The sequence below is a fragment of the Perognathus longimembris genome, chromosome 4 (genome assembly GCF_023159225.1).
Source record: "Perognathus longimembris pacificus isolate PPM17 chromosome 4, ASM2315922v1, whole genome shotgun sequence".
In the NCBI taxonomy this organism is placed as follows: domain Eukaryota; kingdom Metazoa; phylum Chordata; class Mammalia; order Rodentia; family Heteromyidae; genus Perognathus; species Perognathus longimembris.
Window position 1 is genome coordinate 22,573,229 of NC_063164.1, and position 14,214 is coordinate 22,587,442.

Consider the following 14,214-nt stretch of genomic DNA (forward strand, 5'->3'; position numbering starts at 1 on the left):
ACAAATATATTGACCACATCATGGCAAAATTTTGTAGAATCATTTTGTCTGTGTGCTTTCTATCAAAATCAGCATTGATTTTAAGTTTCTTTCTTTAAGTAATTAAAAAAACTATTTATTAACAACTATTACAGAAAGTAAGTAATGCATTGTATACCAAAAGAGAGGAAAACATGAATACAGCCCAGCTTCTAATAACTCAAAGTACTGACTATCTTGGGGTCAACAAAGAAAAAGGAAACACAGTAAAATGTTCCCTGGATCAATGCTGTCAGCAAGATAGAAACTCAGTACCTACTCCTGGTCAGAAAAGAGAAACTTCATAGATATCAGCTGGGCACCAGTGATGGAAGACTTCTCGCAACCTTTCCTTTAAAGTTCTACCTTTCCAAAATGTTTCTCCATCACTTATTGCACAAAGCTGTGAATAAAACTCACAGATTGGTTGGACAAAATGTAACTGTTTTGCAAAAGAGATTTTTAGTTCAGAGTCAGATCATGCTGGCGATACTTATGCAGGAATCAAAGGTATTTATCTGCCTCGGCCTTTGTTTTCTACACAGAAAAACTGGAGTCTAATTTCATGTCTACCATACATAATTTTTCTTGGAATCTTGACTCTTTCTTTACCTTGAACAGTTTTGAGCATTCCTGCAATCAATTGTACATAGTCATTTCATATGTATTTCTGTGTTCTAGTAATTACTTAGCATTTGCCTATGTGTTTACAAGTTGCCTGACTACCTGGAAACATATGCTTTCCTTTCTTTGCTCAGCAGCTTGGCTGGGTTTGCATTGTATTTTTTATGAGTGTAGTTGGACGGTGACTCATTCTGTGAGAAGAGCTGCACCATGAGCAGGCCGCATGTGGTTCAGTACCTTTTCCCCCAGGACTCATGATACCTGCTCATAAAGGGTGGAACTACCAGCTCTGCAAGGCAGTACCAGTTGTTCTATTCATCTGCTTCTGGTATGAATTTCCAGACTCCCCTGACAGCCAAGTGCACATGCTTAATGGAATGTAGTAAGGAGCAATGAGGTGTGAGGGATGAGAGGGAGAGAAAAAGGCTTGGCATGCTCAAGTGGAAACAGTTAGTGCCTGTCAGTGGTTTAAGATATTCCTCACTTACCTAATAACCTCACAGCAGAAAAAAAACAAAATCAAACCCAAAGCCAGACATCAAGATGATGTTTGACACACAGTGTAAACATTGTTTTCCCAACATTAAACTAGCAATATTATCAAAGTGTGTGTGCACCATACATGTATCTATACATGCAAATACCTATATTGGTATATATACACCTTTCAAAAAATACTTCGTTGCCTGAAAATAAATAATTCACAAGGTAGTTGAGCAATTTATTTATTAAAAGTTACAGTTATATTTCCTCTCATTTTTTCTTTCCTCCTTTTCTATTTCATGAGGAAAAAATAAATAGAAATATCATAAGGGACAGATAAAGGCCCTACATAGTCTTCACCAAAACAAAGGCTGAGCCAGACTAGAAATGGGTCTTAGAAGATTCCTTTTCATTACTGATTATTTTTATCTGTTCACTACAAATGAAAAAGATTTAAGGAACTGATGGGAAATTTTCCTCTAAATTTTTAAGTTTTTTTTAACCTAAAGCAATTGGGAAACATCAAAAGATAAAAACATGATGACAAAATATGACAACAATTATAAATGAAAAAAAACATGGTAAGAGAGTAGAAAATATAGTATTGAGGAAGATTCAATAAGACATACGATGATAAGTGAAAAATATTTACAACCCATACAGAGTAATTTTTACAAAGAGGCCTGAATTCTTAGTATAATTCTGTTGCTTTCATAAGAACTCAAATGCAACAAAACCATTTTTTTGAAGTGTCAATGGGCCAGAATCTGTTGAATGCTTTTCTAAAGCTCTTGTAATATTATCATATTATTTAGCACAAAGCCAGATAAAAAAGGAGACAGGAAGCATTTTTTAAGATCATACATAGGAGCAAATGTGTATGCAAACTAGCCTTACCTTAACAACATATCGAGTTAGAGCCTTGCTCTTTGTAACTTGAAGAGAATGTAGGCAAGTAATAATCCAAAGAATAAAATCATACTTCAATGGGTTGAGTCATTTGCCTTAATAAAATCAAATCTTGAGACACCAAGTTTTCCTCCTATGTTGATTCAGAATGAATGACTTATGACAATGCCATCCAACTTTGACTTTGATTAAAGAGCACAAATTGATTCCTATGAGATAAACTACCATGTAACTATGTATTTAAGCCAAAAACTATTTGATGTCTATCTTTTCCTCTAATTCGTAGCAACAACTGCAAGACACTGGTTTATACCTTAGCACAAACAAGACACACCATTCTTTTTGATAATGTCCAGATAAGCTAGCCTTGAGTTAGTTCAACACCTTCTAATCCATAGCACAACAAATCACATATTAAGACAAAAGCACCCACAATCTACTTCATCTGGTAGACGCCACAGGAGACAAAGCAAACGTGACAAGTACAAACCTCATGAAACTGCCTTCTTTAAAAAAAAATCGCTCTGTCTTTTTCACTGGGTTTAGCCAAATGCCTAACCTTCAGAAGGAAAGCACTGAAAAGATCCCCATTTTCTTTTCTCGTCCATCGGTGCTCCCAGGCCCAGACGCTTCCCAGTGAGCCTGTGTGGTTTTTCTGCAGATCCACCCTTGAATGCTAAATAACGCTGCTCTGCACCCGCCTCTCTCTGCGGAGCTCCGGGAAATGGCAGCCAGAACGATGAGTGGTTGGCATGGCAACAACAAGAAGAAAATCTGCAACCTCTTGCATTGTTAGGCCAGCTTGTTTATTTGCCTCAGGGGGTAGTGCTGATGGCTTTAGTCATTTTGCAGGAGAAATGGCTCTGTACTGTTCTGTTCTGCATAAATTAATGTAGTATTGCACACAATCAGTCATATTTAAATAAGATGCAGACTTCTCTTAGTGAATCTCAAGTCTAGAAATGGAGGCGAGGGGAAGAATAGGTGAGAGTAAGAAAAGGTGGACCCGAGTTTTCTGAGAGTGAAGAAGGGGAACAGACAGAAGCTTACAGCATTCTCTACTTTTTGCTCATGAGACATAATAAACTTTCCCCCCATCATTGAAGTATTCAGGGTTCAATTTATTGTTGCAGCAAAAATATCTTTATATATCTGAGTCTGTCCATCATGGGGCTGCTTACATGATGTGGATGTTAAAGATCAGAAAAAGGCTGAAGAAGACCCATCTCTTCTGTAAGCTCTGAACAGTTGCCAGCTTTCTCCTTCTTGAGCAGAAAGTGGCTAGAAAACATGCTCAGAAATGCTGGGAAATGCTGGATACTAGTGGCTCATGCCTCTAATCCTAACTACTCAAGAGGCTGACCTCTGAGAATCAAGGTTCAAAGTCAGCTCCAACAGGAGAATCTGTGAGATTCTTATATCCAATTAACCACCAAAAAGCATGGAGCTGTGGCTCAAGTGGTACAACACAGTAATAGTATACACACACACACACACACATACACACACACACACACACACACACACACACACACACACACTGGAAAACAATCCAGGGGTATTTCTGAGAGTGAGGTAAAACAATGCACTTTAATCTTTGCAAGAAGTAGCTGACATGGGCGTTTCGTGGTCACAAGACTTTTAGCCTGTTTCTTACAAGCATTCAAAATATTGCACCTTAGGACTGTGAAAAATCATCAAAGCTCAGGGTTAAACATCTGGATGCAGACACATTTTTGAACATCTTAGAACTTCCTCCTTTCTTTCTCCACTCAAGCTGCAAATTGGGAATCAAGTAATGATGTTATGCCATGCTCTGAGACCAATTACTGCTAAGAGTTCTGCATCAGGAGAATTGTCCTCTCTGTCTGCAATGGGCTACTGTAAGTGACTGCTTGCTCTTCCAAACCTGGCAGAGGGAGCAATGGAAAGAACACTGGTATGCACGCAAGACACCTAGTCTCTGGTGGCTGTCATGCAATCTTGAATGAATGACCACACCTGCAAAGAGGACTTTAAAGAGGCATGGTATGGGACCCTTAAAGCTTTCTATCATATTGTCCATTCTCTTACAGATAACAGTGGACTCCATGACTTTTCTAATAAAAGGCAAGTTCTATTAATACTGATGACCAGACACCCCCACCATCAAAAAAGAGAAACTCAGTTAAGAAAACTTGAAATCTTTGAAAACAAACAGATGATTATAAAGCTGAATGAATTATCAACTATAGGTCTATAAGACTAAAAGTCTCATAGTATTTCTTAGGGGTAGGACAGTTTAGAAGGAAGAAGAAGCGCTCAATTCCTAAGCTCTCCTATTTCCTTCCTGTGCAATTCTTGGCAAGCTACTCCACCATTTTGTGTCTTAAACTTCTTATTTTCAAATGAAGATGTTAGAACAAGAATGTCATGGAAATGCTCCCAAAGGGAATGCAATAGAAGATATGATGGTATTTTACAAATTAAAGAGCACTGTGGAAGTGAGCAAGGTTATTAATTTCCCAAGCTATAGATTTAGATGTTTTTAGATGTCCTTTTATATCTTCAGCATGCTGATTATAGGATCTCTGCAACATGCAAATCTGTGTGTTCAAGTCTCTTATGTAAAAGGGCATAGTATTTACATATAGCCTATTTGTATCTTCTTATATACTTTAGTCTTTAGATACTTTGTTTCTAATGCCTAATACAATGTAAATAATGCTATAGAAGTGTTATACTGTATTTTTCTGCTAATAATAGCAAGAAAGAACTCTATATTCAGTACAGATGCAATATCTTTGGTGGGTGGGTGGGTGGGTGTGCGCGCATGCGCGCACACACACATGCACCCCTCCCCAATATTTCTATGGCCCATAAATGAAGACAAACACTGAAAAGGGTGGGTGAGAGATAATAAGGTAAAGCTCTTTTTTTTTTTTAATGTAGTCTCAGTCTCATGAAAGAAAGAAGGGAGAAATACTCCTAAGCCATTGATCATATAATCTTGTTTATAGGGATGCATACAAAGAAACAAGCTTGTAGAAATGATTTATTTCTAAAAAAGAAAAGATAAAGGACAGAGAAAAAAGTTTTGTATTTAACCAGTAATGTCCAAGATACCACAACATATAACAGGATCTGCCATTCAGAAAGAAATGCTTACTGTTGAGACAGCGTTGAAGATGATTTTGGATGGAAAAAATGTAATGCAAAGACATGCTGTATAAGAATGGTACCAAATGGTACTACTACATTGCTCCCCCCTCCTTCAATAGGATGCCAGCTCAGACCAGTGGTCTCCATCATCAAAGTATGGCCTGTTTAATGGCCATAGTTGAGATTTCAGAATATTTCCTCTCCTGGGGATGATTTTCATTACATAATTTAAGAAACAGTTTTCTACAAAGCATCAATGATGAGTCATAGTCTTATCAATTTTTGGAGAGAAATTGATTTGATTGCATATGAACTTATCACTAGAACATTCTTTGGAAGTATGAGGAAACAAAAACATTATTTTATTTTTTTCTATAGTTTTTCCATGCATACATATTTTGTGGCTTCAGTGCTGGGCCTGATATTTTTAGAAGAAAGTTAGTTTAAAAATCACATCATAGTTTGAATTGAAAATATTACCATGGTAACTCACAGGTAATTATTTACCAGCTCTTTCACTAGGAACACGCCTATGAAAGGTTAGCAATTTATCTTTCCAACATAATAGAAGATTCATTTGATATATGTTGAGCCGACTTGAAAATAATAGTTGGATGTTTCTGAAACAATCACTTCAAAGAAATACCCATTAGTCTCTTTTTAAATTTATATTATTTTTTCAGAGAAGCTGGCAAGGACATACCGACCTGGCAAATTGATATCTGAGGTTCTTAAATATGCCATTAAGTCCACTGAAAAAATGAAACAGTACATAATTCTTGTTTACAGCTTGGACAAGCATACTCTGTAAAATTAGCAAAAAACTAATCTAGACTTTGTGAGGTTTTCCCAATAATTTCCTTTTGCATTTGTGTATGCATTCAATTCTCAAGTCAGAACATTTGCTAAGTACTGCAGATGCAATGTCAGCTACTACAGGATATGATGAAGAGGAAAACCTTGGTCTATTGTATTATCTCTTCCTCCTAACGTTTATGCTATTATTTTTTATGCTCTTATTTTTCCATGTCTCAATCTTTTCAAAATCCATGTAGCATTGCTGACACCCATTCTCATCAAACTATGTTACAGGCAAGTCTTTCCGGATCAAGAGTTTTGTGAGGGCCAGGTATGATGGCACTCGCCTATAATCCCAGCTATGTGGAAGAAATATGTTTTGAGTCTAGCCTAAGCAAAAGTTACAATAAACAAGGTGAGTGTGGTGGTATGTACCTGCAATTACAGCTATACAGGAGGCAGAGGTAGAAATGATTGCAGCTCAAGACCAGTCTAAGGTAAGAAGTATGAGACATGCTCTGAGGAATAAGGCATAAAAGATGTGAGAGAATGGCTCAAATGGTCCACAGCTTAGAGGTGAGGCACTAGGTTCGAATCCCCATCCCACACTGTTTATTTGACAACATTGCCACCAATAATACTGGTGATAATTAATAGCCACTACTTTATGGCTACTCACTTTTATACTTTACAGCTCACCAAAGCCATGAAAAGTGAAAAACCCTTCATTGCTTTCTCATCACAATATCCTACTTGCAGCATGTGTGTCCTTGGAGAGCACTGTACAGCTTCTCTATTCCTTGAATGGGATTGGACTCTGTGTCTCTTCATTTTCCATTTGCACTGTTGTGGGGCATTTGCTTGTTTCCAAAGCAGTTGCTGAAGATGCCATTTTGCAAAGGCACACCACTGGGAGCTGTCTGGAGCTAATGGTTCATGCAGTGATTGACAGAAGCTCAGTATCATTGTGTTTTCTTTTGACAGCATCACATACCTCGCTACATGTATTTGGTGCCCAAACACTCATCTGGGTCCACTTTGGGAGTATTGGTGCCAAATAGAAACACTCCTTCTTCAACTTTGCCCTTCTGTGGTTCTCTTTCGACACATAGTGTATTGTGTTTTGGATCTAAACTAGTTGCCCATGCAGGTCATGAGCTAAGGCAGTGTCTGAACCATGGAGCCTCAGAACCATGCTTACACACATTCTGGCACCAAAACAAATCTAACACCTTACACATAGGAAGTACTCAACAGTAGCTTGTTGAAGGAGTGTATTTCAAAATTTGTAATTTTTCCTGTGGCATTTGAAATGTTTCCTATCATTCTCTATTCAAATTTAAGTGTATGTGTACATGTATGTATGTGTATTGCTGGTACTGGTTCTAGAATCTGGAGCTTTGTGCATGCTAAGTACTTGTTCTACCTTATGGTTTTGGAAAGATCAGACAGTTGACAAGTGATGCACCCTAATGCATGAGGTATAGAAAATCAGTCTTCAAAGAAGAAATGTATGACTTTCTTAGTACTTGTAGATTGTTTACTCTGTAGTGTTGAGTTACTGTCTGTAAGTTCCTGCATGCAAATACAGAAAAAAATCGAGTTACTGAGAAAAGTGAAATGGTAGTGGGGAATAGATGGTGCAAGCTTCTGTTTCTCCATACCATTGGTGCTATATCAAATTCTGCCATTGATGATATTGTCAATGGTAAAGTAACAGGGGGTGGAAACACACTCAGAAAAATAGTGCTTAGGAGTAAATTACATTCTGTTTTCCTAAAAACATCTGTATATTATTTTTGAAGGAGCTATCTGGGAAATTATGAAATGATCTTTACATAGGTGTCTGTGTTGGCTTTTCTTTTCTGATTCTTTTGAAGGGTAAAGATATGGATTTTAAAGTTTATTCTCCCCCCCCCCAAATCAAATATCCTCCAATTAATCCATTAGATTTAGGTATAATTTCATTCAAGAATGAATGTTAAAAAAAAAGAAGAAGAAAAGGAGGAAAAATAGAAGGAAAGAAGGGAGGAATGAAGAAAGGATGAAGGAAAGAAAGATAGATGAGGGAAGGAATGAATGTTTGTTGATTTTTTTCCCATTAAAAATTAAAGTGACAAATTAAATAGGAGAATAGGCTTGACAATACAGCCAATTGTCATGTCAATTGCCATGATTTTTTGCTCCCTTTGATGTCTATTTCTTCTGACTACAATTTCAGCCTTGGCACTAGAGAGAAAGGATCCAAAGTGTAAATTAACTCACAGATTAAACTCACTGCAAAGCCTAAGGCACATACATACTGGAGCAAGAAAGCCCTTTGTTACCTGCTGTTTCTCTGTCAGCTGAGGTGAGCTCTCCATTAATCCCGTTCTCTTTGGTATCTGAATAGGTACCCTGTGACCTGGATCCTCCAAAGGCCCCCTCCTCATCCTCTTGGTATGGGAATCCATTGGCACTTCGGACAAGTCCTTCCCCAGCCATGCCTTGGTCCTTAATCTCTGGTGGATGTGGGTGTGCCGATGTTGATGCCTCTGTTAGTTGGGCTGAGGTCCATTGAGGCGCCTTCGTTTCATCTTTCCGTTCATCTGCCATTCTTCAAAGTCCTGTGATTTCTCCTACAATTGGGAGAGGAAAAAATAATAACCATCACTATGGGCCAGTCTTCTTATCAGATACTGGGTACCAGGATAGAGAAAATCTGAAGACAACTCTGTGGTTTGCAAAGAGAAATACGTTCAATAACCTCCTAAAATATCAATGGCCAGCCATTTTTGACTCCTTGGTTTTGACAGATGAGTGCAGGAATACTTTTTTTAAATATGACATTACCATCAATTCACATAGTTCTTTAAAAATAAAGTCTGATGTCTGACATTTAAGGGCCCATCTTCACATTCATTGACATATAGTCTTCAATGCTGACAATGAGGTAAAGTCAAGGAATGCCTCTGCCTAGAAGAAACAGGTAGCACAAGGAAACTGGGATGAAAACGGTTGGGAAAGCAATAGAAAAAATGAAATGTTAGATTATTAGAGATATCTCCCACTTTTAACCCAGCAACACAATGTTCAGCAAAATAAAAAAAAAAGTTAACGTTTCTGTTTCAAACATCTTCAATCAGGCTATGTATTTCTGAATACTGTCAATTAAAACACAGTTTTGATTTGATTTTCAAAAACCTTTCTTAACCTTATTTTATAGAGTTAGAGAGAATACCATTTTTATTAAAACAAATTTTATAGAGGAAGGGAAAACATAGAAATATGGCATAAGACACATGTTCTACACTATAGCATTAGTTATTGCTGCAGTCAAATAATATCTGAAACAGTTAAGTTATTGACACATCTAGTAAGAAGCAGTAAATCACAGCAAAAGATTAATTCTCTCGGAGGAAGAGGATTCTATTAATGTTACATAAATGCCAGATATCAGATATCACACAACCTTCTCTTCTCTGCAGATACTACTATGGTGTAAACTTGTAACTGACTAGAGACAATTCACCACCCTGGAAGAAAGGCTGGTGTCTGTGACACAGCCTTGTCCATCACCTATTGGCCTCACAGTAAAAATGACAACAAAAGCAATACAGTGATTCTCTGTTGACAATTAAGAAGATTAAAAAAAAAAAAAAGGATAACTAACGGAAAGACCTCCAAGCAAGCAAATAAAAATTGTGTTGTCAAATCTACTTTTAACTACCAAGTTATGTGAAGAGACATCATCAACAAATGAACCAGGCATGTCCTGGAAGCAAGTTTCCTTGCCATTTCCTGAGAATCACCTGTATCTTACTGAAGTTCAGTACTGCCCTCAGCTCTCTGCATTCTACTCATGCCAAGAAGAGACAGATGTGTTCATTCATTTCAACTAACTCAATTACAAAAGCATGCTACCACCAAATCATTTCCCAAACAAATCCTATTTATCCTCCCTAAGAACAGACTTAAACTAGATATAAACAGTTTAGTTTTTACAACATTGATTGAAGAGCTTGTGCATAAATTAGCGAGAATTCTGTACCACCAACCACACACACAAAAAATCTATGAGCCCAAGAGTTTGTCTATCTGCAAAACAAGCACAGTACCTGTAAGAGGCAACCTGAAAGATGTTTTCTCTGAGTCTTGGGAATTAACTCTAAAGTTCCCCAACTTGGTTTTTGTGCCCTTTGCTCTATACCATTCTATTGCTGCAGTCCCTTTGCAATCACCACGGCACTCTAGAAAAGAGAAAACTCATTGATAAGCATCTCGTGTGGAAGGAAAACTTCCCCTCAAATAGGAAAGGCTTCTTATTCAAAACAAAATAGCCCCAAGCCCATGGCCATCTTGTTTCTGTCTGTTCCAGAAATAAAGTGATAACAGTTTCTCCAGAACTCCTCCAAGGACAACTGAACTAATGGTCAATCCGGCCACATGTGTGACTTGGGCTATTTCAAATATGCATACCTTTCTCAACCTTGCTTCCAATTTCCCCTATTTAATGTCCCTTGGAATACAGTTTAAGAAGTACAGAGGTGCTGGCTTCTCATGGTCACCATGCAATAAATCCAGCCTCTGCCTTTCCCCATGTCTCTTCCTTTGGTGAATATAGGGATTAAGTGGGTGGGAATAATTTGAGCCTCCTGAACTTTGGACCTGGGGTCTAAAAACATGGTTGCATATCTAAATGTAAACTTGCTGTGTTTTTTTAAGTATAATTTACTTATAAAACATACCAAATCTTTTCTAAAATTAGGCGAGATACAAGTGATAAATAAATAAAACTGCACATACTCTTTTATACAACTTTTGTTTAGGGCATGGATATTTTTAAAAAGAAAATTACATACATTTAGCATACAATAGCTTTATACAATTCATGTACATGAAGCAAATCAGACACAAACTAAACTGGTATCTTCTTCACATAAAATAGATTGGATCATTTCCATATAAATGTTTTATAAAACAAAAACAATTTAGATATTTCACAAATAATATAGATTGACACATTCTAGCAGAAAAATTGATTTTTAAATAATATTTTGCAAGTTCTTTAAAAATATTTCCCACAAAAAACAGAAAAAAAACAAAAAAAAACAAAAAACAAATATATCCCTATGACCATCTTCTTTGGAATAATACTCTATTAGCTAACCATCCAAATAAATGTTGTTACTAAGCAAATGATACCATTAAGATGATACATAACTTACATTGAAGCTAGCCAGGTAATACATTTTTCTTATTGATAAAACTGTGTATAATATTTTTCAAGTATTTTTGTCTGGATTTCCATCTATCACTGGATTGCCCAAATATTGAACACGAAAAATAGTTTGATATACGTTGGCAGTTATTGCATTTTCTTTAGTGCAAGGAGCAAATATATATATATATATGTAAATATATATATTATCAAAAGTGGTTTATGGGCAAACATGACCACCTGTGTTGCAGAAATAAGAAAATAAGGTCTGTCAAATTCCCTCCACTATAAAGAGAAGAAATAAGAAGTAAGAAAAACGCCCAGAAGAAAACATCCTCAATGATTTTACATCTTTGGAATATTGAGGAATCTATTTTCTCTGAGCAAATCCAGTATTAAGGATATCATTCTAAAAGGCATATTTTACTAAAAAGAAGCCACTTTCTAATTCTGTATCTACTTAAAATTTTAGAGCTTTTCATATCTTTCTTTAAAAGTCTAAAAATGTTTATTCAAAAACAAGATGGATAAACAAAAACATGATAGGAATATATAAAACGATGAAAATATTTCAGTCATAAGTTGCATTTGGAAGATTTTTGAATGTTGAATGAATTAATCGTCACCACTATGTATGCCTCAAGTAAATACAGATTCTGTTAGCCGACACTAGCTCAACGGGTAAGAGAATAAAGACACAGTAGGCATCATAAAAGCTATTGTTACATAAACTTGGAAATATCCTTAAGATAAACTATTTTATTTTATCTCCTCAAAAATGGTTCTAAAATCTTGAGACTGAAATGTTCATTGGTTGGTCACTCATTCCCTAGTATCCTGAAGTATTTTGAATTAATTATTTTCTGACACAAATATATAAAATTGAAGTTTCTAGGTGTGAAGATTGCAAATTAGCATTGTAGCAGGTAACTGATAAAGTTGAAAGGCTTGCTTTAAGCCAAGTCTACTACCTAAGACTTCAGAAAAGAGCAGGGAGTGAGATAAATGCATGGAAGCCATACTATTGTACAGTGACTGAAATGAAGGTGAAGGCAATTGTGTTGATGGGACATGTAGCTATTCTCACAAACAGAGGTATAACCTTTCAAGCTTTTCTCTAAGATATTTATGATGGGTTGTTGGATTCCAATCACAAGACAGACTGCTTTTACTTAATGAAGTTCACATTTGTATCTCCTTCCCTAAGAATAGGAAGGAATATCTTAAATAAATACTTAAATTACTCATTGTTTGTGGTAAGACAAGAAAAGGAACCTTCTTTGTGTTGTGAAAGCAAAGAACAGTTGCTGGTCAGTCTATCAACATCTTCAAATTACCTTCAGCAAGTTTATTTTGGATTATTCTTTAGCACTCACTAGTGATTTATGACAGATGTGTACTTGCTCAAATTTATTTAGCTAATCGGTCAAGATGGGGATGAATGTGGAGTAGCTGCACAGAAATAGTCACTGATGATACTTATCACTATGAAGCATTTAATGTTGTCACAAATTGGCCAAAAGAAAAGCAATGAAGGCTTGGAAAGAATAAAGAAAAGGGGCTGGGAATATGGCCTAGTGGCAAGAGTGCTTGCCTCCTACACATGAAGCTCTGGGTTCGATTCCCCAGCACCACATATATGGAAAACGGCCAGAAGGGGCGCTGTGGCTCAGGTGGCAGAGTGCTAGCCTTGAGCGGGAAGAAGCCAGGGAAGGTGCTCAGGCCCTGAGTCCAAGGCCCAGGACTGGCCAAAAAAAAAAAAGAATAAAGAAAAAACACACTGTCTGTCAGATAGGCAGGTCTCCATTTTTATAATGTAATTGGTGCAGAGAGTTCTACACTGTTTCTGTGATATGTTTTGCCCTATCATCATATAATGTGCCAGTGCAATACAACCACTGGGCTTACAATTTTGTGTTGGTATATATCCAAGGGGGAACGAAAGAGTAAAGCACAGTCATAAAATACAATCAAGCATATGAGCATTGCTGCTCCCTTCCACGTAGGTTCAATTAGGTCTCTTACTATTTCTATCTTTATAAGTGACCCACAAGAGAAATTAATTTGGTCCCTAAATGTATCAAAATTTTATAGAAAATACGTATGTTTGCCTTTAAATATTGGTGAGTTGTAAATCTAAATGTTTGCTGATAAACTGCCTACAGCCTAATGTTCATCTTTATTTTCTACACAAAACTGGGGGAAATGCTCTTGGTGACATAAAAAATTTAAACAGAAAAGCCAGATATTGTTTCATTTTTTCTTTCTCTGCCTACCCCCCTCTTTCTGGCCCCAAAGCTAACTGTAATGCAAAATACTTTTGATTGCATAAGCTGATTCATTTTACATCACATACCATTGTTAATTCACAATTAGTAGGAAGAAAATTTACTTTTGTTCAGATGTGACAGCAGGTGAAACATACATGTAGCCTGTTTGTGGATGAGATACTGGCACAAGGAAATGGAGGTTGTTAGGGAAAGAGCAGAGAGCCTAAATAACTGTGGAACTGGAACATCTCTGAGAGACACCGATTCATAGATTGGTTTAAGGAGACTGCAGTTGAGCTTTCATTTAATTTTAAGATCATTACCAATCATTGTCAGGTTTCCAAACATTTAACTCAACAGCTTTTGAGTACCAGTTTTATACTAGAAATCCTGTGTGATACAATAGGAACAGAATGATGATTATGAATTGGACTCTGACTCCAAATAACTCACATTATATATACAGAGAAAGGCAGATGTGATGTTAGACCATGGTACAAGATAGCACAAAACATGTAGTAACAAAGGAGGAAGCACTGCTCCAAGTCTACAAACCTTCTAAGTAAGTCATATCTACTGGAAAAGAAAAACAAATGGATGTGACATATTTGTATCACATGCGCTTTAAAAGGTATTCAGCTACTACATCTATAGAGAGTCAAAAACGAGTGAATTCTATTAAGATTTTTTTTTTCCTGGAGAAAGGTAACATGTTAGCTACATAAAACTAAAGTATGAGTTATATAAAACAAAAAGTCTTTCTTTCCCCTT

At 36.6% G+C, this 14,214-nt stretch overlaps 1 protein-coding gene across 5 annotated transcripts in view; it reads right to left on the reverse strand.

The window, feature by feature from the left end:
* Map2 (microtubule associated protein 2) overlaps positions 1-14,214 on the reverse strand; it is a 257,458-nt gene that overhangs the window by 57,137 nt on the left and 186,107 nt on the right. For all 5 annotated transcript variants that reach the window (XM_048344848.1, XM_048344851.1, XM_048344849.1 and 2 more), the window contains one exon: positions 8,301-8,591. In XM_048344848.1, coding sequence (XP_048200805.1) covers positions 8,301-8,568 — 268 coding nt within the window. In that variant the 5' untranslated portion in view covers positions 8,569-8,591. The remainder of the gene's footprint in view (positions 1-8,300; positions 8,592-14,214) is intronic.